We start from the raw sequence: 27,845 nt of genomic DNA, 5'->3' as shown, positions 1-27,845 counted from the left end.
CTCTGTCACCTGAGACACTTAAGAAAAAAATACACAGATGCTAAACTGCACCTCAGCCCTTGTAAATCAGGGATAGGGTCTAGGAATCCGTTTCTACAAAGACCCTAGCTGAAGTGATTCTAAAGAGTAACAAGTTTGGGAGTCACTAAACTCGATTAATCCCTCAACCTTCTAGAACCGTTCAGGCTCTCCCATTCTATAATTCTTTGACAGTTAGAAAGGTTATCAGGTGTAATAGTTCCATTTGAGCCGTTTAAAGAATCACCTTTGTTAGGGGCTCCCCCCCCAATTGAAGGGGAAGGAATTGATACTATTTTCACTTAGGGAAAAAGACGCTGCAATACCAGTAACTTGTTCAAAGTCACAAAGCTGTGGTTTGTCTTATAACCAAATCCATGTTTTTTCCACTTAAAATTCTGCCTCTTCATCTTTGACTTTGGCTGCTGTCCTGGGCAAGTGGGCGTGAAAGAGGCCTGGTTGGCACTGGCCAGTGTTACTTTAATAAACATTTTACCAGTATCCCCTGAGTCTCAGCATGGTGCTGATTGGTGGTATATTAGCTTCTGATGATTCGTCATTGTTCCCACGTGTAGCCTCATGTGGGTAGGTACGGGATGTCTGCATATACTGTAGTCGTCAAAAAATAATATTTATTGAGCATCAGGGAGGTACTTCTTTGTGATAGGCTGTGTAAATACTGTATAAATAAGCTCTCTCGGTAAACGTTTGTTGAAAACTGCTGCATATGTGCTAAGCATATAGAAGAGGTAATGCAGGCTCTCTGCCGTGTGTTCTTATTACACGTCCTTCAGTTTTGCAGGTCACAGAATAAAGGAGCTTGACCCTCACAGTGTCTATAATACAAATCCTTGGGGAGCACTGTAAGACCACTTTTTGAAATATGGCACTTTGGGAATTTACCAGCTATAAAATTACATTTTATGCTTTATTTCTAAAAGCAGTTTGAGCTGTGTCAGTTCAGAGCCTCTGAAAGCAGAGTTGATACTTAGAGGAGAAAAGAATCTTATGCAGTGAATTTTTCAGGTCTTAAGAGACACAGTCTATCAAAGGGAGTTCTCTTTCTTAGAAGCCTTATGATAAATTCAGTGCTATTATTTGGCAAATTCAGCTCAACATTTTAAAGGGTGGTTTGTTTTAGGTGTAAAATGGGACTCAGAAGTACTAATTCTCTTTAGGAGTGCTGGGTTCCTCTCTACAGGTGTGTTTGGTTTTTTTTAATTAATTGGAAGTAAAACTGGAAACCTGCAGAGTGAGGGGGAAAAGTTTATATCTAACATGAAGTCAATATTTAGACTTCTTAGGGGACTATTTCATGAAGCTGTTGCTTGGTTTTTCAGGTTATTTACATCTGCTGAAGAAACATTTTCACACTGTAAGTCTGAGCATCAATTTAATATTGATAACATGGTTCATAAACATGGTGAGTAATTTTTAGAATAAAGAAAATTTTAGTTGAGAAATTTAAATTCAAACATTATGTTTTTCCAGACCATTCCTTTCCTATACAAATCCAATATAGTGAAACACATGACAACAACTTATGAAAATGGCGTGTTTTTGACAAATGGCTTTTGAGGAAAGATTGATAAATAAGTCATTCTTCTAGATATGATTGACTGTATTTAAGCTTAAATTGCCTTCACAACGAAAAAGGAAAAAAAAACCCAAAAAATCCTTGGCATGTGATTACATTTTAATCATTTTAGAATTAGGAAGACAAGGGGCGTGGATATTAGAATTAGGGAGAGCAAAGGATAGAGGTGGACTTTGGAAAAGGAGGTGGATCATTATGAAAAAAGACAACTTATCAGGTCAAAGCATAACATGGACTTCAAGGCATACAAGATTGAGTTTTATAAGGAGTTTGGTAAGAGAGTGTGGAAAAAGCGAGTGCTAAAGTTAAGGTGGTAATCCAGAGATTCAGCTGATGTTTCTGTTGAAACTTGCATCTAAACATACTTAAAATTAAAGCCTTCTAATTTAAACGAATATAGAAGAGCTACAGTATCCCACTAATATTAACTAAATACAGAATTGGCTTTTTGGTCCCTGTATTTACTAACAACTAGAAAGGACATTACTGAAGAATACCAAATATTAGGCAGATTTGGGGTCTCAGATAAACATATGATACAGTATGTTTATGAATCATAAATTCAACTGCAACTACTTTTGTAAGATATAAGTGACTTAGTTTCATTTTTTTTCATGTTTTTAATGTGCATTTTAAAACTGAATTGAAACTGTACTTTATATTATTTTATATCTTTTTCAATACCAAATAGGGGCTTTTGTGTGCTCTTACGCATATGAAACATTTTTATATGCTGGTATGTTCTCATAACAGTATTTCTCATGACAAATAATAATTGGTTGGGTATGCTATTGCTTTCCCTTATTTTAAATGCTGCTTCATTTCTGAAAAGATGAGAACCAGATAACAAGCCTCACTGTTTTTTTCATCTGCATCATTTAACTTAATGTAAAGCTAGTATACTTTGTATACTCTGTGTCCTGGCAAAATTATAGTTTGGTAGGTACCATAAAAATTGGGGATTTAGAAACTTTAGTATCAACTCTCGTATTAGCTGCCAAATACTTGGTAAAATCAAGGGCCTAATTTTCCTCATCTGTATTGTTCTGATAAGTGAGTAGAATTCTAAAAATTAATTTCCAGTTTTTCAGAAATGCAAGAAAAGCACTTAAAAATTTGTCCTTTCTGGCTGTTTCTCAATTAAAATATTCTGAAGTGTCAGAGTTACTGTTTCTAGTTCTTAATAAAAAATTCAAAACTTTTAAGTAGTAGTTGAGAGGACAGAAATATTTTATTGTCTAACCAGAGAAGCATCTTCGGAGCAGGTTAATGAAACAAAACTCATGTTATGTTAAAATAGGTGAATTATTATTTTTTTTTCCCTTTTAGGACTTGAATTTTATGGATACATTAAACTAATAAATTTTATTAGACTTAAGGTAAGGTGGTAGCTTAATCTACAATTTTGTTTAAAACCTAAAGAAGTACTACAGCGATTATCAATGCACCGATTTTTAAAAGAATATGAGGAACTGCTGTATAAGGAACTGTTTTAAATTTGACACTCATGATATTGGGGGAATCATGGACATTAGGAACTAGCACAACATACAGCACCAAGTAAATGGATACATACCATACTTAAGTGTGGTTTTTAATTTTGTGTAGGAGATGAATCAATGTTATGTGGCAAAGTAATTCACTGTCAGATAAAGGGGAATACTGATAGTCTTTCTGTAAAATCAGAAATAATTTCTAGTGCGATTTTTAAGTGCTTTGGTTACTCTTTTTGTTCTGTTTTTTAAATACTTTGTTCTAGTCAGTTGATGTTTATATTGCCATTTCCTCAAAATCCAAACAATATAAAACTGTGCATTGAAACAATTAAGCAGTCATCCAGTCAAGTTAATGAAATAGCCGGTGAACATAGACTGTTTAAATAGAGATTCTGTGTGATGTAGACATGATTTCCTTTTTGTTTAATTTTCCCAGTTTTTTGGTAGGGGGATTTTGTGATTATGTGCAGTGAAAAAATATGCAATTAATTTTACTTCCAGAATCCTCCAGTTGAATATATGAATTCCATATACAACCCAGTGCCTTGGGAGAAAGAAGAGTATTTAAAGCCGGTATTAGAAGATGACCTTTTACTTCAATTTGGTAAGATGAACATATGGTATCTACTTTAAAGCAGGGTCATTTGTTATGGCAAAATAGTGGTTAGGTGTTACAGGAAAATATATCATCTCCTTGATTCTCTAAAGACCTCGTCAGGTAGTTGGTTTCAGAAGGAACGTTAAGTCACTTAGAAAGTGAGAGTCACACTAACAGTTACCAGGGAGGAATATGAGCTTGGGTTAAACATTGTGTAAAAGATGTTTTGAAACATAGGGAGACTTGAGAGAATAATTTTTAGTTGTCAGACTGATTTTTAATGTAATTAAAATCGATGAAATTTTAAATTTAAATAAAAGAAATTAAATCAGTATATTTAATATTTAATAGATTTAAGTAAATTTAATAATATTGCTGTTTTTACCTCATAATACAATCAGATACATGACTTTTCTTAAGACATCTAATTTATGGAGCTTTTGTTTCGGTGCAGGACAGATTCCACGAAAATTCCCCACGTATACTAACTCTTAAGCCTCCCTTGTGGCAGGGTCACTCGTCTTTTGACTGTAGCTTTCTTAGTTTCTTGCTCTGTGCTTTGGTTCATTCCTTATTGAACGGGAATCTTATGAAAATTCTGTTGGCTCTCTATAGGTCTAATTTGTTGGAGTTCATGATTTTTTATTATTTTTTAAATTTATGCTTGCTTTCATGTTTTTTGTGCCAGTTAGGTGAGATAGAGGGGTTTGCTGTCTTCGGATCAGCAAGACCATTCTAAACAGACACATACCTTCTCAGATAGTAGTTTGACAGTGTGTATTTGGGCAGTCCTTTGGTAAGTGGGAACTGTGGAAAACCACTCATTTCCTTGAGAAGTACCATCAAGAGAAGTTGTGTGGCAGTGTGATGCAGTAGTAAGAACCTTAATGTAGGATTCAGGAACTAAGTGACCCTGGACAAAGCACTTAAGCTTTCTGTTTTTTAGGTCTTCATCTATAAAATGAGAACTAGGGCCAGATTTCCAACTTTCTACCTCTAAAATTTGGTGAGGCCTAGGTTGATTCTTTCCCATTTTTACAACTTCTATTAAATTTTATTTCTCCTCAGATTAACCAAAGTGATCTCTTTGATACATGACAAAGTGCCCACTAGGTGTTCTTCGTGACTCCCTAAACTCAAAATTGAACACTCACAGGTTGAAAGTAGTATGTTAAATACTTTAGAAATATGAAGAAATGAATCCTTCACATTGGGAGCCCACAATCTAATAGTAGGAGTGTTTTGTTTTTGAATGACTGTCCTGTATTATAAGATAAGGTGGAATATAGTAAGTTTCATGAGAAGTAGGAAAAATAGTGCAGTTCAGAAGAGGAAGAGATTACTCAGATCAACAGATACCGAGTGCTATTTGCTGGTCACTATGGATACAGATCGGTATTGACCTCTTCACTCTCCAAAGGTATATTAACTTAACTTCTTTCAGACTTAATTTTAGTTTATAAAAAGGTGATAATGACACCTACCTTATAAAATTGTTACAAAGATAATGCATATTAGCACAGTGCCTGTCAGAGAGTAAGTGCTTAATGAAGGAGAATTTATTGTTATTAGTAAATACGTTCTAAGGAGTTTAGATGAAGAAGTCACGACCGAGATCTGGAACAGTTAAGGGGCCTAGTAAAGGAGGTGGAACTTGAACTGGGCATGCTTGTTAGTGCACCGCCCGTGCCTCTCAAAGGATCTGTGGGACTTCCCTGGCGGTCTGGTGGTTAGGACTCCATGCTTCCACTGCAGGGGGCACGGGTTTGAACCCTGGTCAGGGAACTAAGATCCCACAAGCCGCACAGCACAGCCAAAAAAAAAAAAGCAAAAGATCTGTTCTCCTGGCCATTGGTGTAGAGAGATGGAAGAGAAGGTTCTTCATTCTCATGGCTCCTGGCTTGATTACTGACTATTTCACCTGCACTGTCTTTCAGTAAATAGTTATTGAGCATCTGCTTTGTATTAGGCTTTGAGAATATAAAGATGACTAAATTTAAAAAGGAGATAACTAAGAAAATAGGCAATGAAAGTACAGTGTAAGTGGGGAGAAGTAACTATACTGATGGAGAAACCTGGCAAACACTGCCTTAGCCAGGTAATGAAGGTTAACATCATTGGTGATGTAATGTCAGTGGTATGGACCCTTTATATCATGTGATGAGGATGGCACTTTACCTCAGTGGTCTTCCTCCCAGGCCAGTAATCTTAGTCTAACCATGAAAAACCATGAGACAGACACAAAGTGAGGGACATTCTACAGACTGCCTGACCAGTACTCCTCGAAACTGTCCATGTCAAGGGAAGCCTGAGAAGCTGTTGTAGCCAAGAGGGGCTTAAGGAGACATGACAACTAAACATATGTGGTATCCTGGATGGGATCTTGGGGCAGAAAGGGGACATTAGAGGAAGACTAATGAAATCTGAGTGAATAAAATGGAGTTTAGTTAATTTTTTTTTAAGTATGGTATAATATTTGAAACATATTCCACAAAGGGTTAATATCCTTTTTACATAAAAGACTCTTGAAAATTAAGGGACAAAGGATCAAAACAGTTGATAGAAAAATGGGGAAAAATTCTACCAAAAAGAGGTAGGAAAATAGCCCAATAGCAAGATACCATTTCTCACCTCTCAGACTGGTAAAAATTTTTACAATATGACAACACATTCTGTTGACAAAGCTGTGGAGAGACAGGCACTGTCCTAAGATTGCTAGTAGAATGCAGATTTAGCAATACCTAAAAAACTGAACATGCGATTTTTTTTTTTTTTTTTTTTTTTTTTTTTGCTGTACGCGGGCCTTTCACTGTTGTGGCCTCTCCCGTTGCGGAGCACAGGCTCCGGACGTGCAGGTTCAGCAGCCATGGTTCACAGGCCCAGCCGCTCCACGGCATGTGGGATCTTCCCGGACCGGGGCACGAACCCATGTCCCCTGCCTCGGCAGGCGGACTCTCAACCACTGCGCCACCAGGGAAGCCCTGAACATGCGATTTTTAACCGAGCGGTTTCACTCATAAGAATTGGTCTTGAAGGTACACCTCCAACATTCTGAAAATACATATAAGACAAATGCCCATATAGAGGAGAGCGGTTGAATAAACTATGGCACGTCCACACCATGGAGTAGTATACCTCTATCCTCTATTGCAAAGAATGAACTGAACTGGTACAGAGTGTTATCCAGGACATACTGTCAAATGAAAAAGGCAAAGCTCAAAAGAATATCTACTATGATACTCTTCACATAAGAAAGAAAGAGATTTAGGAAAATGCTTATGTGTCTGCTCATTTGTGCAAAAGAAATACAGGAAGGATAAACTAGAAACTGAAGAGATTGTTACTGAACGGGGTTTGTGGGACAAGGAAGGAAGGGCACAGTGGGATTGAGGTAACAGGGATGAGGATCGAGTGACACTTTGCTGAGTATATGTCCTTGTATAGCTCCAACTCTCAGGACTATAGTAATGTTTTTTTAAACTTTATTTATTTATTTATTTTTTCTTTGTGGTACGCGGGACTCTCACTGTTGTGGCCTCTCCCGTTGCGGAGCACAGGCTCCAGACGCACAGGCTCAGCGGCCATGGCTCACGGGCCCAGCCACTCCGCGGCATGTGGGATCCTCCCGGACCGGGGCACGAACCCGTGTCCCCTGCATCGGCAGGTGGACTCTCAACCACTGCGCCACCAGGGAAGCCCAGTAATGTTTTTTATAGCCTTCATATAATCAAAAAAATCAACAATTGAAACAACGAGGATGTATGTATACAAGGGTGGTGCTGGTGCGAAGTGGAATGCAGGCACTAACAGATGAACTGAACTGTAATACAAAGGAATAATGTAACCATACTGCAGGGAGTGGGGAGGAAAAGAACTAGGTGAGTAACTGAAACCTTTAATGGATGTTGTGCTGAGGCTACAGATAAAAAGAACTGCATCAACGTTGTAATCCAGTAAGAAAAGGCATTTCTTGCAGGGTAAGAATTAGCAATTCTGACGCTATTTTTGTGTATGCTAGAATGGAACATGTAAGTTAATAATTTATGGATGGGGCTTCCCTGGTGGCACGGTGGTTAAGAATCTGCCCGCCAGTGCAGGGGACACGGGTTTGAGCCCTGGTCCGGGAAGATCCCACATGCCGTGGAGCAACTAAGCCTGTGCGCCACAACTACTGACCCTGCGCTCTAGAGCCTGCAAGCCACAACTACTGAAGCCCTCATGCCTAGAGCCCGTGCTCTGCAACAAGAGGAGCCACCACAATGAGAAGCCTGCTCACCGCAACGAAGAGCAGCCCCTGCTCACCACAACTAGAAAAAGCCCATACGCAGCAACGAAGACCCAACACAGCCAAAAATAAAAAAATAAAATTAATAAATTTATTTTAAAAAATTATGGATAAAAGCCAGGTTTCTCACAGTTGGAGAATGAGGTTTCAGATAAGGAAATGAAGGATGAAATGAGTCCTGTGTTGACAAATTGGAATCAGAAGTGTCAGTGTAAATTCATAGTTTTTCTTATACAGACAGACAGATACAGAAATGTAGGGGGGTGTGTGTGTGTGTGTGTGTGTGTGTGTGTGTGTGTGTGTGTGTGTGTGTGTGTGTGTGTGTGTGTGTGTGTGTGTGTGTGTGTGTGTGTGTGTGTGTGTGTGTGTGTTTAGTATAATACATATACTTCCGAGCTCTGTTGAAAGGGCCTAGAAAAACCCCAGTAGCAATGATCATACCTAGTGCCCAGATCTTGATTTATAATCCTTTATTAATGAAAGGAACCAAGGGTCCTTAGAGAGGTGATTGATTTCCAGGAGGGGCAGGGAAAATACAAGATAAGTCTAGGACACCTTGTTCCAGAAAATTAGGAAGTACTTAAGAAAAAGTGGGGCAAGAGGGGACATAACCTAAAGAACACAGGAACCAACCTGAAGGACCTCCTAGTGGCCAAAGCTAGAAAAATTTAATCATTACAGAAAATGACAGTATTGGGTTTTAACCCATAGGATAAAATAAATGTCCATGAATTCTTCTTGACATGAATAAGCAACCAAATAAATGGGAAGGAGTAGCTCCGCTTCAGTGTAGAATTCCTGTTAATAAATGTCAAAGGAAAAAGAGAAACACAAAATCAGCATTAGGCAAACACCACGGTAGTAACTTGCAGAAAAGAGCAACCCATGCATGCTAAGATTAGTGGGTGAAAATTTAGGCGGGTGAGATAGGATTTGCATAGTTCAAAGTATGTCCCCCAAGAAATTTAACTACAAAGGAGCTGTTAAACTTTTGAGTGGAAAAACTGAGCAGACACTACCATAACCAAGTGATCAAGGTTAACATCACCAGTAATAAGTGTACTGACGCCATGAACCCCTTGGTGTAATGCTCTGAGGAGGCAACGTCATTTCTCTGCTGTTCTTGCCAAGAATGTTTAACCTCATTCTAATAATGAAAAATCATCAGATGATCCCAGGTTGAGGGACAGTCTACCAAATTACTGATCAGTGTTCTTCAAAAATGTCAAGATACAGTAATTGGGTGCAGTATTCTATAAATAATTCATGGTGCTGAATATTTTTGTTCAGATCTTTTATGTCTTTTTGGATTTTTAAAAATCTACCTCTATCGGTTGTTGATAGGGGTGTATTTAAATCTCTGTGATTAGAGGATTGTCTTTTTTTGCCATTCTATCAGCTTTTGCTTTGTGTATGTTGAAGCTCTTTTGTGAGGTTTATTCTCATTTATAATTGTTATGTCTTCCTGATAAATTGACTATTTTTTGTGTGTATGTGTGTGGTACGCGGGCCTCTCACTGTTGTGGCCTCTCCCGTTGCGGAGCACAGGCTCCGGACGCGCAGGCTCAGCGGCCATGGCTCACGGGCCCAGCCGCTCTGCGGCATGTGGGATCTTCCCAGACCGGGGCCCGAACCCATGTCCCCTGCATCGGCAGGCGGACTCTCAACCACTGCGCCACCAGGGAAGCCCTAAATTGACTATTTTTATGGTAGTTTTCAGCTGCCAAAATGAAGTATCCAGGTGATTTGAACCTCCTGAGACAGAATATAAATGTGGAAGTTCATCTTCCTGAATATGGTTTAGGACTTTAAATTAGACTGTTTTGATATATTATAGTTATGCATCGTAATGTAATGTTTACTGAATCTTTTCTCCTCTTCAAAGCTATACACTTTAATATATAATTATCTGTGTACAGTTGGCCGTCATATCTGGGAGTTCTGCATTTTTGGATTCAACCAACCTTGGATCAGAAATATTCAGGAAGGGCTTCCCTGGTGGCGCAGTGGTTGAGAGTCCGCCTGCCGATGCAGGGGACATGGGTTCGGGCCCTGGTCTGGGAAGATCCCACATGCCGCGGAGCGGCTGGGCCTGTGAACCGTGGCCGCTGAGCCTGCGCGTCCGGAGCCTGTGCTCCGCAATGGGAGAGGCCACAACAGTGAGAGGCCCACGTACAGCAAAAAAAAAAAAAAAAATTCAGGAAAAAAAAGTTCCAGAAATTCAGAAAGTAAAACTTGAATTTGCTGCCCAGTGACAACTATTTATATTGTATTTATAACTATTTGTATAGCATTTACATTGTGTTAGGTATTATAAGGAATCTAGAGATGATTTAAAGTGTTATATGTAAATACGCCATTTTATCCAAGGGCTTGAGCATCTGCGGGTTTTGGTGTCCAAGGGAGGGGGGTCCTGGAACAAATCCCCCACAGATACCAAGGGACAACTGTGTTATTAATGCTGACAGCTTTTATTCTGACTCACTTCTTGCAGCAGAAAGCCAAATAGAGAAACTAGCCAAAACAAAGAAACCAATTTCTTTGTTTAGTTCTAATCCATAACTTAAATTAACAAGGTGGTTTGCAGACAGTGTGAAGAATTTTAAAGACAAGGTACACAATGAGAGTTGTAGTAGGAAGTAGAAAATACGGTACACCATCCTTTAATAGTTCGGCAATATTTTGTTGCTCATTAATTTTTGGTGAACTAAATAGTGGATGAATCTGTAGTTTTTTGGGTTTTTTTGCGGTACGCGGGCCTCTCACCATTGTGGCCTCTCCCGTTGCGGAGCACAGGCTCCGGACGCGCAGGCCCAGCGGCCATGACTCACGGGCCCAGCCGCTCTGCGGCATGTGGGATCCTCCCGGACCGGGGCACGAACCTGCGTCCGCTGCATCGGCAGGCGGACTCTCAACCACTGCGCCACCAGGGAAGCCCGAATCTGTAGTTTTTTAAAGCAACGAGTCAGTATTCTGGTAGACTGTTTAGAGTTTCGTGGCACACCATACTGCTTTTATAACAAGTTCAATTTAGGCTCTAGTCTCTAAGTTATAATATTATCATGTATTTGTGAAGCTTAGTTATTTTGTCCCAGCTCTAAAGAAGTGTTGCAGGTAAAAACTGAATAGGAAAAAAAAAAGTCGTGTTTCCCTCAGAGCTGTACTGAGGAGACAGTGTATTATCTACATTGTTTCCATTGCTTTAAGTTGATTCAACAGTTAATTAGACGGGTCAGTGGACATTGGGATTTTGTAAAACTCACTAGTTCCATATATTAACTTCTGTTTGCAGAGTTAATGATTTACATATATTAACTTATGTAGCAGAAGTTAATGATTTACATATAGTGAAATTAAATTTAAATCAAGAATTTTTAATAATATTAGGAATTAGGATATTTAATAATGTCAGCAATAAGACAGTGTATAGATTGCACACCACCTTACCCATGATGAAAAAGTTATTGAATGTACAGAATTCCTTACCTACACACTGTCCTTAAGGAATATCTAAATGTCATACCTGTTACTCTACAGATAAAGACCCAGAGGCTGGAGGTGGCCCTGTGTGGTGGCAAGAACACGGGCTGGGAAGGCAGGCATGGGTTTGAATTGTAGTTCCTTCATTAAACAGCTGCATGACTTTGGGCTAGTCAGTTTCTCTGAAATTTATTTTTCCCATGTCTTAAAATAGGGATAAATGTTTATATTTTAGGTTTGTTTTGAAGATGGAATGAGATGTAATGCATGAACTTGAAAGATACCTGATGATCAATAAATATGAGTTTTTTCCTTCTACCTTTTTATTTCTTCCTGGGTTTGGTTCAGTACAATTAATGCTTATTTATGTGTTCAGTTTAGCCAACTAGTGAAAAGTTTAGACTAACAGCATGCTCTTTAAACTCAAATTGGAATAGTTTGGATATTAAATATTTATTTAATTAAAAGTACTAATTTTTCTCAGTTGGCCGCATAATAGGCACTTAGTATATACTTATTCGTAACACATTTATATGTGCTTCATTGTTATAAGATGGCCTGATAGAAATGTCCATTTGTTTATTTAGATGTAGAAGATCTTTATGAACCCGTGTCAGTTCCATTCTCATACCCCAGTGGACTCCGTGAAAATACATCAGTTGTTGAAAAATTGAAACACATGGAAGCCAGGGCACTGTCTGCTGAAGCTGCGTTAGCTGGAGCGCGTGAGGATCTGCAAAGAATGAAGTAATTTATCAATCTTATAGAAAATTAATTGTTTAGATCTCCAAAATAATATATTCATAAAAAGATAGAATATGGTAAAATATTTCATATACTGGAAAGCACAGTGTAGATATTTTAATTTCAATAATATTAAAGGTACGCAGTATTTTTTATACATTGTGGATGTCGTTGATTAACATAAACTTCTGTAGTTTTATCTGTCCTCTTATATTTCTTTATAATTACTTTTGTACTAATGATAATTGTTCTGGGGAGTGTGTTCCTCCTGAGTGCTTTTTGTTCCTTGATATTGCCTTCCTTTGAATTACCTTATTTCTAATAGATTTCTCCATTTTACTTTTTCTCTCCTGGACTTTTTAAAGTGTAGGGATTAATATTTTTTAGGCTTGTGGAAAATACAGGGTTGAAATTTTTGTTTTTAAAGAATCACAATATAATTATGATGAAGTATATAATCAGAAAACCAGCTACATAGGATGGTTTTCTCTAGTGAGTAAATTAACATTCTGCTGGCTTAGTACTTGTCAGAATTTAATGTGCATACGAATCATCTGGGTATCTCGTTAAACTAGATTCTGATTCAGGAGGCCTGAAATAGGTAGTGTCTGAGATTCTGCATTACTACCAAGTGTATATACCTCTAACTTAACCTATTAGATTTGTAAGTTGGTTGCTGTTGCCCAATTACCCATTTTTGATGGTTTGCCAGAATGTCCAGCAGGAAAAATAGTATAGCTGATTGTAGTTTCCCTTTTTCTGAGATTTTATGCTGGGTAATCTATTATGTGCCTCTTTACACTTCTCTCCCATATATACCTCATAGATTCTTGATGTGTTGTTATCAGAGAAGGAGCTGAGTTTTAGAGCCTGAGCAGATGGTGTTGATGTGTGTAAATAATTCCCAGTTTGGGTCTGCTTTCTGCCTATATAACCCTTCCATGAGATACTATGGTTTTAAAGAATATTCATAGCATTGGAATATGCTCTATTGATTCAGCTGCTAAAATAAGATTTTGGAACAATAGAAATAATAAAGTTGAATAAAGTCATAGTGTGCTTATTTTGTTCACTTGAAAGATAAAACAGCCATAGCCTGCAGTTGGCAGTGCTTTTGTGATTTGTAGAAGGAATGCTTCCAGCTGGGTTTGAATATGCCATTGCTTAAGATCCAGCAGGGGGAGCTTTCCATGCTTAAGATAGAACGTGATTTAGAAGGCTCATCACACCGCGCACTCCCTCCCCCCTCCCCCTTCCTCTTCCTCAGCCTCTAGCCTTTCCTTTTTTCATGGTCCAGTAAACTTGTCTCAAGGGTGTATTTCAAATTGATTACAGACAATTTGCTCAGGATTTTGTGATGAACGCAGATGTCAGAACCTGCTCGTCATCTACAACTGCCATTGCAGACCTCCAGGAGGATGAGGATGGCGTTTATTTCAGCTCATATGGGCATTATGGGATACATGAAGAAATGCTAAAGGTTAGAAAAGAGCACAAATGTACCAAATCCATACTAAAGGAAAAATAGAGTAAAAAGGTTCTTAATACATATGGGAGAACTGCTTTTTTGGTTTTTGGTTTTTTTGAGAACTGCTTTTTAAATCTTTTTGGTGCTTGATAGCTCATCTTGCATTGAAAAGATTATAGAAGCATCAGAGACACTGTAAATTCTGTTTAAGATCATTATTAATCTTTATTATGAGATTACCTTTTGCTGGGAATAAAACATTCAAAAAAATTGCTGACGATTTTAGTCTTCTCAAGAGCAACTTTTAAATAGGAAGAAAAATACGTTTGCCTTTTAATGTGTGAAGGAAATGATTAATTTTAGTGTTTTAATTAGCAGTACTGACTTTAGTTTGGGCGAATAATAATTCTTTGGTACAAAGTTAATTATAAATAATTCTCACAGTAGTTACGGCATTACTTTTTTACATTTGAAATCATTGCTATATAGAAGAATTTCCTAAATCAGATACTTGAATTTGGTTGGTTTTAAGTTTTATAATGGTAATGTCCATATAAACTATAAGTAGATTTCTAGGTATACCTGGTATATTATGTACATTTTATCATGTATTATAGATTATAAAATAGCAAAATGGTTTTTTAATTCAGTAAAACTGAAAATATCTAACTAGAGTAAAGTAAATGTTGGAGTGTAAAAATTACTGAAAACTTTAATGTTTATCTCTGTGAATTTTAGATGCCACTACTTTTTTTTCTTAAAAACCAACAAACGAAAAATTCCTTTCTGAATCCTTCCTCAAAAGATTGGTTTATTTTACGGACACCCCAAGACTGTGTTCCTTGAAACATGCCCATTTAAGATAACCAGGGGTAGTTAATGAGTATATATTTTGTTGAGTCAGTTTTGCAGGATCACAGAGTGGAGGTTTGCTGATTAATAGTAATTGTAATTACTTGGGGTCTTTTAAAGCAATGTCATGTCATTTCTTTGCTAATGACTTGTCACAGTTGGTTGTGCTTTTTGTTGTCACTTGGGTAGTTGCATAGCATTACAAATAACAGTTATAACTGTTGCTAAGTCATAAATTAAGTCCAGAGTGAATTTGTTTAAAAGAAATTGACATACTCCATTTTCTCTGTTAAAATTAATTTTATTGTGTCTAGAATATTTCCTTTAAAGGAGTTAATCTAAGCCCATGTTTGCCGTTATAAATCACCCCATCAATTTCAATGCCATGAACCTTTAATGCTTTTGATATGGTAATTTTAGTTGGGTTTTTCAGACAGATAAGGTTACTGAGACTCCTAGAAGATAGTACATCTGAGTGCTCTCAGTACAGTCATCAGGGAAATCCAGTTTGGACTTACTTCCAAATCTCTGTCCTGGACCCTTGTAGCTCTGTATCAACAACTAGAGGATCTTTACACCTGATGGAATATTTTAAGTCCTTTTGATGTACATATATATTTAAGAAGTTCCAGCTGGAAGTTTCCAGTGCTGTGTTTTCACTTTTAGAGAATCACTTAAGACTCCTTATTAATATAAGTTTCCATGCCTTAATTCCCCTTTGCTGTTATACAATGTAACCACCTTCTCCTTGGAGATAACTTAAGTCTTTATAGGAAATATGGATATATTTCATTCAAAAAGAACTATTTGTCCATTTTATGTTTTGTTAAGTTACATACTGTGGATGAATATGAAATGTGCCTTATATCAAGCAATATTTCTCCTATTTCTTATCAAAACAGTTCTTAGCACACATAATTTGTTCAAGGTTGTGCTACTACTGGAGTCTCACCTGATCTTTATAAATAAATTAAAATTGAGAAGCCATGCATACAGGACTTATTTTTATGCTTAGAATTGGCCTTTTATAACAATATTATTTGGATTTTTTGTTACTTACTAGTCACAGGTATTTTAATGACACTTTTTTGGCATATGTTGTGATTATAATTATAAATAAAGACAGTTTGTAATCTTATTTTCCAGAGTCAAGGTGAAGATAACTTTTTTGAATTCTAGAGATAACGGGATAGTAGTGGACATTAACTTTCAGAATCCTTTGCCACTTTATCTTTCTGAAGAAGAGTCATTGTTGCTAATGTTATAATTAGGAGATGCATCACTCTCCTTTTTTTTCTCCCCAAGTAAAACATTGTTCATCGTGGTGAACATTTATCACAGATTATAGTACCATTAATTTTTCATTACTGCATTTTCCTCATTGTATCTGCAGCTGACTCTTGCATTCTGTCCACCTTCATGAGCCTATACATTTAAAACATACTGTTACTTATATAGGTAAAATTTATAATACATAACTTTTCTGTTGTCTTTAGTTTTATACTTAATTTTTTTTAATATTGGTAGGAATTATTCCATGACATTGTACTAGCCTTAAAAGATTGTCTTGCTTCTTAATATTGGACCTCTAATTTTATTCTTTTGTGCTTCTTAGTTTTACTAGGTTGTGCAAAAGATAACTTTATTTCTGTTTATTACCTTATTTTATATTGAAGAGTTAGTCTTTTGTTAGAATAAATTTTTAGAAATGGTTTGAGGGCTAGTCTTTGATTTGCTTGAATTTTCATGTTTAGTGAATTTTCCTCTCAAAAATTCATTTATTAAATTGAAGCTCTGCTATGTCCACAGCACTGTGTTTAGTAGACTTTGAATTTCATTGCACCAGTATGAGCATATGAGCAAAAGCAGATGGATATGTAGGAAGAGACTGGATGAAGGATTGTAGTTGAGCTGAGCAGCAGTGCATGGATTTAGGACAGGAGTTGGGATGCTAGTGATTAAGTTAGAGCAGCGGCGAGGCAGTGTGATTGGTGAGAGCTTTCCGAGTGACTGCCTTCTTGACTGATGTTCACCCTTTGTAGGTTTTGTTGTGTCAGCAAAAATCACTGGTTACAGTGTAAGAAGGGTATAAAAATGGTAGAAATGTATGAAATGGTATGTTTTTTTTAAAAAAGACAGTTTTTAAATTAATTAATACTATGTTTAAATTCATTTAAAACATGAAGTTCTCATAGTAATTCTTTTCTTTAAAATTTATTAATTTTTGGCTGCATTGGATCTTCGTTGCTGCACAGGAGTTTTCTCTAGTTGCGGCGAGCGGGGGTTACTTTTCCTTGCGATGTGTGGGCTTCTCATTGCAGTGGCTTCTCTTGTGGCAGAGCACGGGCTCTAGGCTCAGCTTCGGTAGTTGTGGCACGTGGGCTCCAGTAGTTGTGGCTCGTGGGCTCTAGAGCACAGGCTCAGTAGTTGTGGTGCACGGGCTTAGTTGCTCTGCGGCATGTGGGATCTTCCCAGACCAGGGCTCGAACCCGTGTCCCCTGCATTGGCAGGCAGATTCTTAACCACTGCGCCACCAGGGAAGCCCCATAGTAATTCTTAAAATACACTGAGGGAAAGATTTCAGTTTTTAAAATATGATTTAAAATTTTGTTTGTAAAGCAATTAGAAGTAATTCCATCAGAAAACATGGAATTAATTATGGAATTTCCCTTTTTTAGATCCAGCAATTAAGTAAAACAGCTTGCCTTTTAATTTAAGCCCCTCTTTGTACTTTTTTTTAAATCCCAGTATTGGCATAAAAGTTTTTTTGGAGGGTATGGACTGTGTAAAGTTTTATGTTGTAGTATTTAGTGTAACTACTTTTTTTTTTTTTTTTTTTTTTTTAACCTAGTGTGAAACCGAAAACTAGAATTCCCGGTATGAGTTATTTTTTATCATACTCATTTTACTCACTTGGCAGCAGAGCCCCTTACTGCTGAATTTGCTGTCAGCGTGTGTCTCAGCCGAGGTGATTTAAAAGGAAATCAGCTCTAATGTTCATGCACCAACATAAATGTTAGCATTCAGTGCCTGCCTTGGTCACAGGTCTTGTGAGACTCCATAGTGGAGAAGTCTTGCAATATGGTCTGCGGGGCTCAAGCGATTGACTTTTAGGCTTATAGGCTTTTTTTTTTTTTTTTTTTGCGGTACACGGGCCTCTCACTGTTGTGGCCTCTCCCGCTGCGGAGCACAGTCTCCGGACACACAGACTCAGCGGCCACGGTTCACAGGCCCAGCCGCTCCGCGGCATGTGGGATCTTCCCGGGCCGGGGCACGAACCCGTGTCCCTTGCATCAGCAGGCAGACTCTCAACCACTGCGCCACCAGGGAAGCCCTAGGCTTATAGGCTTTTAAGCATCATTTCCTACTACAGACATTTCTAGAAACAAAACAGGATTATAAATCAGATAGGTGCTGATCAGTGACTTTCTTAGGAAACTATACTCAGTTGAGCTTCATTTTTCATACGTAACTGTAACTTTTACATCTATCTAGTTTGGTTCTTTCCTCCCGTATTTTAACTTAGTTCTACCACAGGGAATCAGACTCTAGATTCCAGGCCCTATTTAAAGGAGTAAAACATGTTCATCTTCTACTAGCATTATCACTTGAAGTCTTACAGTGCATGTCAAGATGAAAATATGTACATTTTTAAGAACTTAGGTCTTATTTGACTTTCAGCGTTGTTCTTAAACGTTTTCTTTGTGTGTTGTTGCTATTTCCATTCTTTATTATTTTCTTTTAGGAAAAAAAGATTAGGCTTGGTTTTCCAGGCAAATTGTAGCTATGGAAACTAGAAGTGTGTGATAAATTAGCAGATATCTTCCTTAAATATTTTTATTTGTTCAGACTATCCTGTAAACACAATGTCTTCCTCTTTCTACCCTAGGACAAAGTACGAACAGAAAGTTACCGAGATTTTATATACCAAAATCCACATATCTTCAAAGATAAGGTGAGTAGCACAGACTACAGAATTGTACATTTCATGTGGATCTTGGGCAGCAGAAATCCTCTCTTAGGTCATCATTGTGATAGCAGTTGATTTCATGTACACTGGCTTTATTTCATGGAAAACTTTTATGATGCTGCCCTGTGGTGCAGTATACTGATAACAGAAATGCTGATTGGTGCTGTCATTCAATATACTCTTTTTTTTAAAATTGAAATTAATTAAAATTAATTTTTAAATTAATTAATTACAGTGACATAGCTTAGTTAAACTTTGCTTATCCAGATAATTTTGCTTAAACCATATTTTTGGTTTACTGTGATTCCTGTTCATTTCAAATGTATAAGCTCTGTATCAAAGCACTTTTAATTATTATTTTAGTTTGTGTTAATTAGTTACAAATTAATAATTTTAAGAAGTCATTATTGGTAGGTAGGGTCAAATATTATAAGATACAATTTATTTTATGTGCTTTCTTTTAAGATCTCATTTATTTACCCTTTTATGAGTTACTTTATTTTTTAAATTTTTAAAATTTTTATTCTTGGCTACATTGGGTCTTCGTTGCTGCACGTGGGCTCTCTCTAGTTGCGGCAAGCGGGGGCTACTCTTTGTTCCGGTGTGCGGGCTTCTCATTGCAGTGGCTTCTCTTGTTGCGGAGCACAGGCTCTAGGCGCTCGGGCTTCAGTAATTGTGGCACGTGGGCTCAGTAGTTGTGGCTTGCAGGCTCTAGAGCACAGGCTCAGTAGTTGTGGTGCACGGGCTTAGTTGCTCCACAGCATGTAGGATCTTCCCGGACCAAGGCTCGAACCCATGTCCCCTGCATAGGCAGGCGGATTCTTAACCACTGCACCACCAGGGAAGCCCTGAGTTACTTTAAATTTTACAGTTAGTGTTAATACTGCCTCAGGTTATTTCGAAGGTGATCTTTCACTTTGTATACGGGTGGGTGTGTTAAAAATGTGTCATTTGTTTTTCCTCCCTTGTGAATTTTTCCATTTTTCTTCTTCACTTTCTCCTTCCCTCCCTCTCTACATTGGCATGGTTATCTAAAAGTTCAGGTTTTCTGTTTTTGTTCCTCCTCACTGGAAATTAGTCCACTAATTTAGTCAAATATATTATCGTCTCTGCCACTTATATACTTTTGCTTGGGAATTTTTCCCCAGTCTTTCTACTTCAAGAACATGTATATTGGTAACATCAGGTTTTTATAATTCCCCTTTCACCTCCATTTCAAAGATACTTCTGTCAGGTGATTTCATGAGCTTTACGTGATGTTGCAGCAGTGATTAACAACCTTTATATGTTGAAAAGCTCTTTCCCTGATTTTTATGTTGTTTGGAATATCGTAGATTGGCTTTTCATTTTCCATACCTGTTTCCTAAGAGCGGTGTTTCACTTGTGATCTAGCCAAGTTGGACCTGCGAAATTTATATGGTGCTCTGATACCTTTTGGCCAAAGCATTACCTATGAGGTAATGATGGTGTGTGTTTCTTTGTTTTTGCTAATTCCCCTATAGACAAATGATTATTTTATTTTTAAAGTATTAGTTTTTATCAGTTCTTTATACTTGACCTTTTTGTATGCTTTTTATATGTTTTTGCAGCAGAGACTAAGAATTTTTTTTATAGTTTTTATGTTTGCACCCAAGTGCTGAAACAATTTATTTAATATTTGTCTAAAAAAACCACATTGTTGGGCTTCCCTGGTGGCGCAGTGGTTGAGAGTCCGCCTGCCGATGCAGGGGACACAGGTTCGTGCCCTGGTCCAGGAAGATCCCACATGCCGCGGAGCGGCTGGGCCCGTGAGCCATGGCTGCTGAGCCTGCGCGTCCGGAGCCTGTGCTCCGCAGCGGGAGAGGCCACAACAGTGGGAGGCCCGCGTACTGAAAAAAAAAAAAAAAAAAGTTGCCTTATATTTACAGTTCGATTTTGCCTAGATTTTTATTTTATTTTTTCCTTAATATGTTGTATAGAAATTAACCATGCTCTAGTCTGGGAATAACTAGTCCTGCCTGGCTTCTTAGGAACCATCTACATAGTAATTTTAGACCGTGGTGAATCTCTGTGGGCTTCACTTGTAAAATGATTTTTTATGTATAGCTGATTCGCTTTGTTATAAAGCAGAAACTAACACACCATGGTAAAGCAGTTATACTCCAATAAAGATGTTAAAAAATAAAAAATAAATAAAAATACAATGATTTTTTAAACCTTTCTGGTTCTAAAATTTTATGATTTTTGTTTTTATAAAAGCAGTATCATTTTCTTTCTTTGAGCCATCTTTTTAAAAATACTTTTTGATATGAATGCCATAAGAATTCCTTAAGTAAAAGTAGTTAGAAGTTTCTTTTTCAATATGCTCTGAATAGACTTTTGTGTTATATTATATAAGAAAATACTGAAAAGGCACAAGTATTAGTAAACATAAGGTTAATCATTGGGAAATTAAGTAATTATGAATATTTCTATGTATATGAAGCACATCTTACTGGGTTCATAGACCTCTACACAGTCCCTTTCTGCTTTTAATTTTTCATTTGTAACAGTCTTATAGAAATATTGTATATATTATACATTTTTGGACAAAATACGTGACCATGGAACACATAGAGTGTTTAATTATTTTGTGTTCCACTTACTGCTTTTACTGAAGAGATTAAATCTGCCCAAGTCAGAAAGGGGCTTACTAATAAACAGGGAGTATTTTTCCTTAGTACTTTGCCTAAGATGCTTTCATTTAATTTATCAATGTGTAATTAATTTTGCTTGGCATTTGTGTTTTCTCAAAAGTATACTGTGATGTAAAATATATGTGTGTCAATTTCTAACTCTTTGAAGTATATTCAGGATATAATTTTCTATAATTAATAATATTAAGTAATCTAGAGCTTTCATATTTTTAAATGATTTGGGATACTTTTCTTTATATTATACTATGACTACAGATTTTAAAAATATACGACACATATTTAAATAGCATTTGATAATTTATAAAATACTTTCAAGCATGTTGTCTCATTGTTGCTATACAATATACCAATATGGTGTATTCATAGCAGGTATGTATTCATCTCTATTTTTCACATGAGGAAATTTGAAACCAGTAGGTTAATTGACTTTCCCTAAAACAGACAGCTAAAAAAAAAGCAAACAAACGCGGGTTTTAGTCCTAGTCTAGTGCCCTTAACCCTGTGCCACTACACTTTGAAACTGTTATGTTAAAATAGAATGAGTAATTAGGGTGGGATTCATTAGTCATATTTTAATTAACACTATTTTACATATATAAGTCATATAATTTCTGTGTGCCATGACAGAACATGTTCATGAAATTATTTAAATACAGTTCTTTTAAAAAATGTATGAAATAACATGTTTTCTTAAGTTTTATTACCATTGTTTTTGTTTGCTTTTGTCTCCATTAGGTAGACAAATTTCATATCACAGCACTAGCTTCTGTATCATATTATTTAGTGAATGGTAGAGATTTATTTTTCAGAAAGGTGCTTATAAATTTAAAATGTCTTCCTTCCTTCATTCCCTTCTCCCTCCATCCCTCCCTTCCTACTTCCTTTCCTTCATTTCTTTCTTAATATTGTTTTAATTCACAAAGCTCCTGTGGAGGACATATGGTTTCTCAGATTTAATTTAACTTCGGGTGGTGTAATTGTGTTATCACTCACTCATAATTAATTTCTATTTGTAGTTCATTGAAGAAATTCACAGTTAGGTGCCTTTTTTATGCTTTTGATTATTATCTAAGTTAAAATTGACGCACTTTTTCTCTCTTTTTTTTTTTTTAGAAACAGTGAATCACATTCCTTCATCATTTTATAAAATAACGTTAGTGTATTCTGTTAGCATTTCTACCTCTTTCTTTGATTCTACCAGATTTTAGTTTATTTGCCCAACTACCTAAATCTGAGCTAGATGTAATAAATAATTAGTATATAATTTAAAATATAATTTAAATATAGGCTTTAAAAAGCAGATTGACCTATGTATGTTTGAGTGCTACCTTTACAAATTACTAGCTCTATGATTCTGGATCTGTTACTTTCCTTGTCTGAGGCTCTCCTTCCTTCAGAAAAGGTTAAAGAAGAATTTTATATATATATGTATATAAATTATATATGTGTGTGTATGTATAGTCTTAAAAAAGAACACACACTCTAATTGGAGTAAATGATACATACCCTTCTGTACTTAGCTTTTGTAGCTCAGCAATTTCTCTAAGATAATTCGGTATTAACATTATTTTAATGGCTCAAAAACCCAATGTAAAATTGTCCATAAATTGTTTTAAGTTATATTAGAAATAATGCTGCATGTAAAAATATAAAATATTAAAAATCTTTTTATAAATATGAGAGTAGAATAATAAGATAAATTCCTAGCAGTGGCCTCCCTAGGTCATTCTACCCAGGATGGTTTTAGTGCTGCCAACTTGTCTTTCCAGAAACTGTGTGGGTGTTGATATTCCCAAATACCATTGCCAAAGCCCTGTGCTATCAAACTTCTAAATTCCACACTGATCTTTTATTTTTAATTTTTTAATTTTGCAAATATCTTATTTCAATGAAAGTTCTTGGGAAGTTATCACTTACTATTGTGTTATACATATATATTTTTTGTGTTTTTTTGTGTTTTGTTTTTTTTTTTGCGGTACGCGGGCCTCTCACTGTTGTGGCCTCTCCCGTTGCGGAGCACAGGCTCCGGACACGCAGGCTCAGCGGCCATGGTTCATGGGCCCAGACGCTCTGTGGCATGTGGGATCTTCCCAGACCGGGGCACGAACCCGTGTCCCCTGCATCGGCAGGTGGACTCAACCACTGCGCCACCAGGGAAGCCCGTGTTATATATATTTTTATATTTTATGCCACATAATATTTCAAACTGATATACTATAACCATACTATAAATATATATGCTCTGTGTTATAGTATTTTCTTGATGTTGTGGTTAATATATTTTATTTGTAACATTAAAAAAATAGTTTTGCTTGCAGTGATGTTGTATAGATTGCACCTTACAATTTTAAACTTTCTTGTGTGTGAAGTGGTTATGTTAAAATGTGCTGACTCACCCAGATAGGCCACATGTGCAGGAACAGTCACATTCTCCCTGTGGAGCCATCTGGGCCACGTCCTTCTTAGAGCAGTAGCCTTTTGGCAACCTTATTTCTTCAATAGAAATTAGACTGTTTAGATTCTGTCTCTTCTGGAGTCAGTTTTGGTGTATTATATTTTCAAGATATAATGGAACAGGGCTTCCCTGGTGGCGCAGTGGTTAAGAATTCGCCCGCCAGTGCAGGGGACACGGGTTTGAGCCCTGGTCCGGGAAGATCCCACATGCCGTGGAACAACTAAGCCCGTGCGCCACAATTACTGAGCCTGCACTCTAGAGCCTGCAAGCCACAACTACTGAGCCAGCATGTCATAACTACTGAAGCCCGTGTGTCTAGAGCTTGTGCTCTGCAACAAAAGAAGCCACTGCGATGGGAAGCCTGTGCACCACAACAAAGAGTAGCCCCCGCTCGCCGCAACTAGAGAAAGCCCGCGTGCAGCAACTAAGACACAACACAGCCAAAAATAAATCAATTAATTAATTTTAAAAAAAGATGTAATGGAACAGACTTCACTTACACTAGTAAACAATGCAGAAGATAAAATGTGTAGGAACAGACTTAACTAATGTGCAGGACTTAGATGAAAAAGATTTTTTAAAACCCCAAACTCCTGAAGAACATAACAGATGATTTAAACAAATTGAAAGTCATACCATGTTCCTGAATGGAAAACACAAAATAAAATTGTCTGTGTTCCATAAATTTATATTTTAGTGCAATCCCTATAAAAATGCTAAGACTTAAAAACAAAACAAAGAAACCATAGACAAGCTGATTTTCTTGTTCTTGTGGGAAAATAAACATATAAAATTGTCCAGAAACACTGTGAAAACAATTGGCAGTGAGGGTGGACCAGCTTTACTAGACAGAAATTCTGCCAAGCTTCTATAATTAGAATAATTATTGGTACGTGATTGTACAGATTAATGGAGCAGAATAAAAATCTAGAAATAAACCAAAATATACACAGATCTCCAGAGGGATCCCTTCCTCTCCTCTGTCATGTGGGGACACAGCAAGAAGTCATGTCTGTGAACCACAAAGCAGGCCCTCACCAGAGTCAACCTGTGCCTTGATCTTAGACTTTGCAGCCTCCAGAACTGTGAGAAATAAATTTCTGTTGTTTACAAACCACTTAGTTTATGGTATTTTTATTATAGCATACTGAATGAATTGAGACAGGGACCTTCAGCATTCACTAAAATTTCTGTGTGTTTTGGTCTGTCCCCATGACATAATCACCTCCGAAAGGCCCCAGCTTCTAATACCATCACCTTGGGGGTTAGTATTTCAACGTGTGAATTTTGGGGGGGTGCAAACACAGACTGTTTAATAACATGTTGGGACCATTGGCTAGCTTTCTGAACAGAAGTAAAGTTGGAACCATACCTCTTAGTGTGTACTATGATTTAAAAAAAAAAAAAACTGTAGTAATGAAACTATAAATGTACCAGAAGGAAGTGTGAATGAAATAGGAGAGAATATGGGCTAAGTTGGCCTAATTATGATCAAAATCCAGAAGCCATTAAAAGAAAAAATTAATGAGTTTGACTGTTGGTAAAGAATTTCTACATAGCAAAGATCAGTTTAAGCAGAATCAAAAGGCGAAAAATCATATGCTGAGAGAAAACATTGCAAGTCATATTACAAAGGTCTGCTCTTCACTAACAAAGAACTCTTATTTGATAAAATTTGATAAGAGAAATTTGGTAAGAGAAGGACTAACAACTTGGTGGAGAAATGGAGAAAGGCTAAAATAGATGGTTCACATAGAACTACAGATGGCTGTACAACATGTGAAATATGTTGCAAAGCCTCATGATAATGGAAATGCACATTAAATCTAGACCAGTATATCATTATTTTGTACTTGCCATATTGGCAGAAATCTGAAAGTTTGATTATATGGACTAGTGTCACCTGTGAGGAAATTGGCCCTTACACATTGCTGATTTGAGTCTTCATGAGTAGAATTGCCATATGGCGGGTAATTTATGTTTAGCAGAATTACAAATATGTATATTCTCTCTGACCCAGTGTTTTTATTTCTAGGAATAGATTTACTCCTTTGTACATCTGTAGAGTTACTCATGTATGAATGGGATTAGGTATAATGTTATTTACAGCATTGATTGTCATGGTAAAATTTCAGGAACTACGTAAATGTCCATCAGTAGAGAACTGGATCAGTAGATTATGGTACAACCATGATACGGAATCCTATACAGCTATATAAGAGAAAGAAGTTCTATAAACTGATATGGAAAGATCTCTAAATTATATTGTTAAGGAAAAAAGCAATGTGTAGCACAGTGGGTATAATATGCTTCCATTTGTGTAAAGGAGGGAAGGAAATACATATATAGTATTGCATTGTATATGCATAAAAATTATTTTGAAGGATAAATAAGAAATACACTTTTTGATGTTTAAACTGTATGAATGTTTTACCTAGTGAAAAAGTAATTGTTGAAAAATATAATAGAGTCTTAATTCTAGTTCTATTTGTCTTACAGTAGCTTCCCATTACTCAGAATAAAATCCAAGGGCTTTATGTGATCTGACCCCTGCTTAACCCTGATCTCACCGCCAAGGAACCTTTCTCACCCAGCTCAGCTACAGTGGCCTTCTTGCTTTGCCTGGAATCTTGTGCTTTGCATTTAATATCTTCTATGGCTAGAAGACACTTCCTCCAGATCTTTGCCTGGCACACTCCTTTACTTCATTTCCTTCTCTGCTCACATGTATCAGAGAAGTATTCGCAGACCTATCTAAAATTCTAAAAGAGTGTGTCCCCCGCCCCTTGCTCTAATGTCTACTCTGTGCTTGAGTTTTCTTTATAACACTACTATTCTCTGTTAACATTCTCTGTTCTTTATTCTCTATTCTTGGTCTGTTCATTGTCTCCCCCACAAGATTGTAAGCTCTATTAGGACAGGGACTTGGTCTTGTTTGTTGCTGTACCCCATCACCATGATCAATGCCTGCACTTAGTAATGCTCAGTGAATACTTATAGTAGAAGACTACTGAAATAATTTCATATTTTGAGACAAGTATATAGGGTTTCAGGTCATTGGTAATGAAAGACTTAAGGCACTACAGTTTTCAGTAATTTCTAGTGTACCTCTGAGTATTTTGCTGAATGTGTTTCCTTGGTAATTTGTTTTTTACTATGAACCAACCACGTTTCACTATACTGTTCTGGGAAGAACCGTGTGAAATTCTTGATTAGAAATAATTGCTCCCCGCCTATCCCCAATAACATCTTAAATTTGGTTCTTCTTATTTCTTTCACCAATGATAATGAATATCATTTTTAAAAATTTAACTCTCAAGTTACTGAGTTCTAGAAGCCAGTTTGTTTTTATTGTACCTGTATTATTAAAATGAGTTGAACATTTAATTTTGGAAGTGGAGGGGTTATGGCAATATTCTATATCCATGATTCCTTTATTTTTTTTTACATATTTATTGGAGTATAATTGCTTTACAATGTTGTGTTAGTTTCTGCTGTATAACAAAGTGAATCAGCTATATTTATACATATATCCCCATATCCCCTCCCTCTTGTGCCTCCCTCCCACCCTCCCTATCCCACCCCTCTAGGTGGTCCCAAAGCACCGAGCTGATCTCCCTGTGCTATGTGGCTGCTTTCCACTACCTAGCTGTTTTACATTTGGTAGTGTATATATGTCCATGCCACTCTCTCACTTTGTCCCAGCTTCTCCTTCTATCCCCCTGCCCCGTGTCCTCAAGTCCCTTCTCTACGTCTGCGTCTTTATTCCTGTCCCGCCCTTGGGTTCATCAGAACCAATTTTTTTTTAGATTCCGTATATATGTGTTAGCATACAGTATTTGTTTTTCTCTTTCTGACTTACTTCACTCTGTATGACAGACTCTAAGTCCATCCACCTCACTACAAATAACTCAATTTTGTTTCTTTTTATGGCTGGGTAATATTGCATTCATGATTCCTTTATAACCATTTTTAAATTGTACTGGATCAGGCTATCTTGCTTAATTCCTGCCACTCAAACTTGAGAAAGTTTATTTCTGTTAAAATTTAGAATTACTAAGCCTAAATTAGAGCATACATACAATAAGGAAATAAAAAAGAGACTAATTCCCCCTTAATAAGTCTGTGGGAATTGCTTATTTCATATAAAACATTTCTTAAATTTACATTGTTGCATCTGATTGCAGCAGACTGTGGCCAAAACACT

At 36.8% G+C, this 27,845-nt stretch overlaps 1 protein-coding gene across 9 annotated transcripts in view; it reads left to right on the top strand.

Moving 5' to 3' along the window:
* Positions 1-27,845, top strand: part of PRMT3 (protein arginine methyltransferase 3) — a 137,737-nt gene that overhangs the window by 772 nt on the left and 109,120 nt on the right. For 6 of the 9 annotated variants that reach the window (XR_009542408.1, XR_009542410.1, XR_009542409.1 and 3 more), the window contains exons 3-8: positions 1,359-1,441; positions 2,945-2,994; positions 3,613-3,715; positions 12,062-12,221; positions 13,554-13,698; positions 18,428-18,493. Coding sequence is in view for 6 of the 9 variants with exons in the window: in XM_060159519.1 (XP_060015502.1) it covers positions 1,359-1,441; positions 2,945-2,994; positions 3,613-3,715; positions 12,062-12,221; positions 13,554-13,698; positions 18,428-18,493 (607 nt within the window). In the remaining 3 variants the exon portion in view is untranslated. The remainder of the gene's footprint in view (positions 1-1,358; positions 1,442-2,944; positions 2,995-3,612; positions 3,716-12,061; positions 12,222-13,553; positions 13,699-18,427; positions 18,494-27,845) is intronic. The other 3 variants (XM_060159523.1, XM_060159520.1, XM_060159524.1) reach the window with 3 other exon arrangements.

Source organism: Lagenorhynchus albirostris, chromosome 9 (genome assembly GCF_949774975.1).
Source record: "Lagenorhynchus albirostris chromosome 9, mLagAlb1.1, whole genome shotgun sequence".
Classification (NCBI taxonomy): Eukaryota; Metazoa; Chordata; class Mammalia; order Artiodactyla; family Delphinidae; genus Lagenorhynchus; species Lagenorhynchus albirostris.
This window is presented reverse-complemented; position numbering and strand designations above follow the sequence as displayed.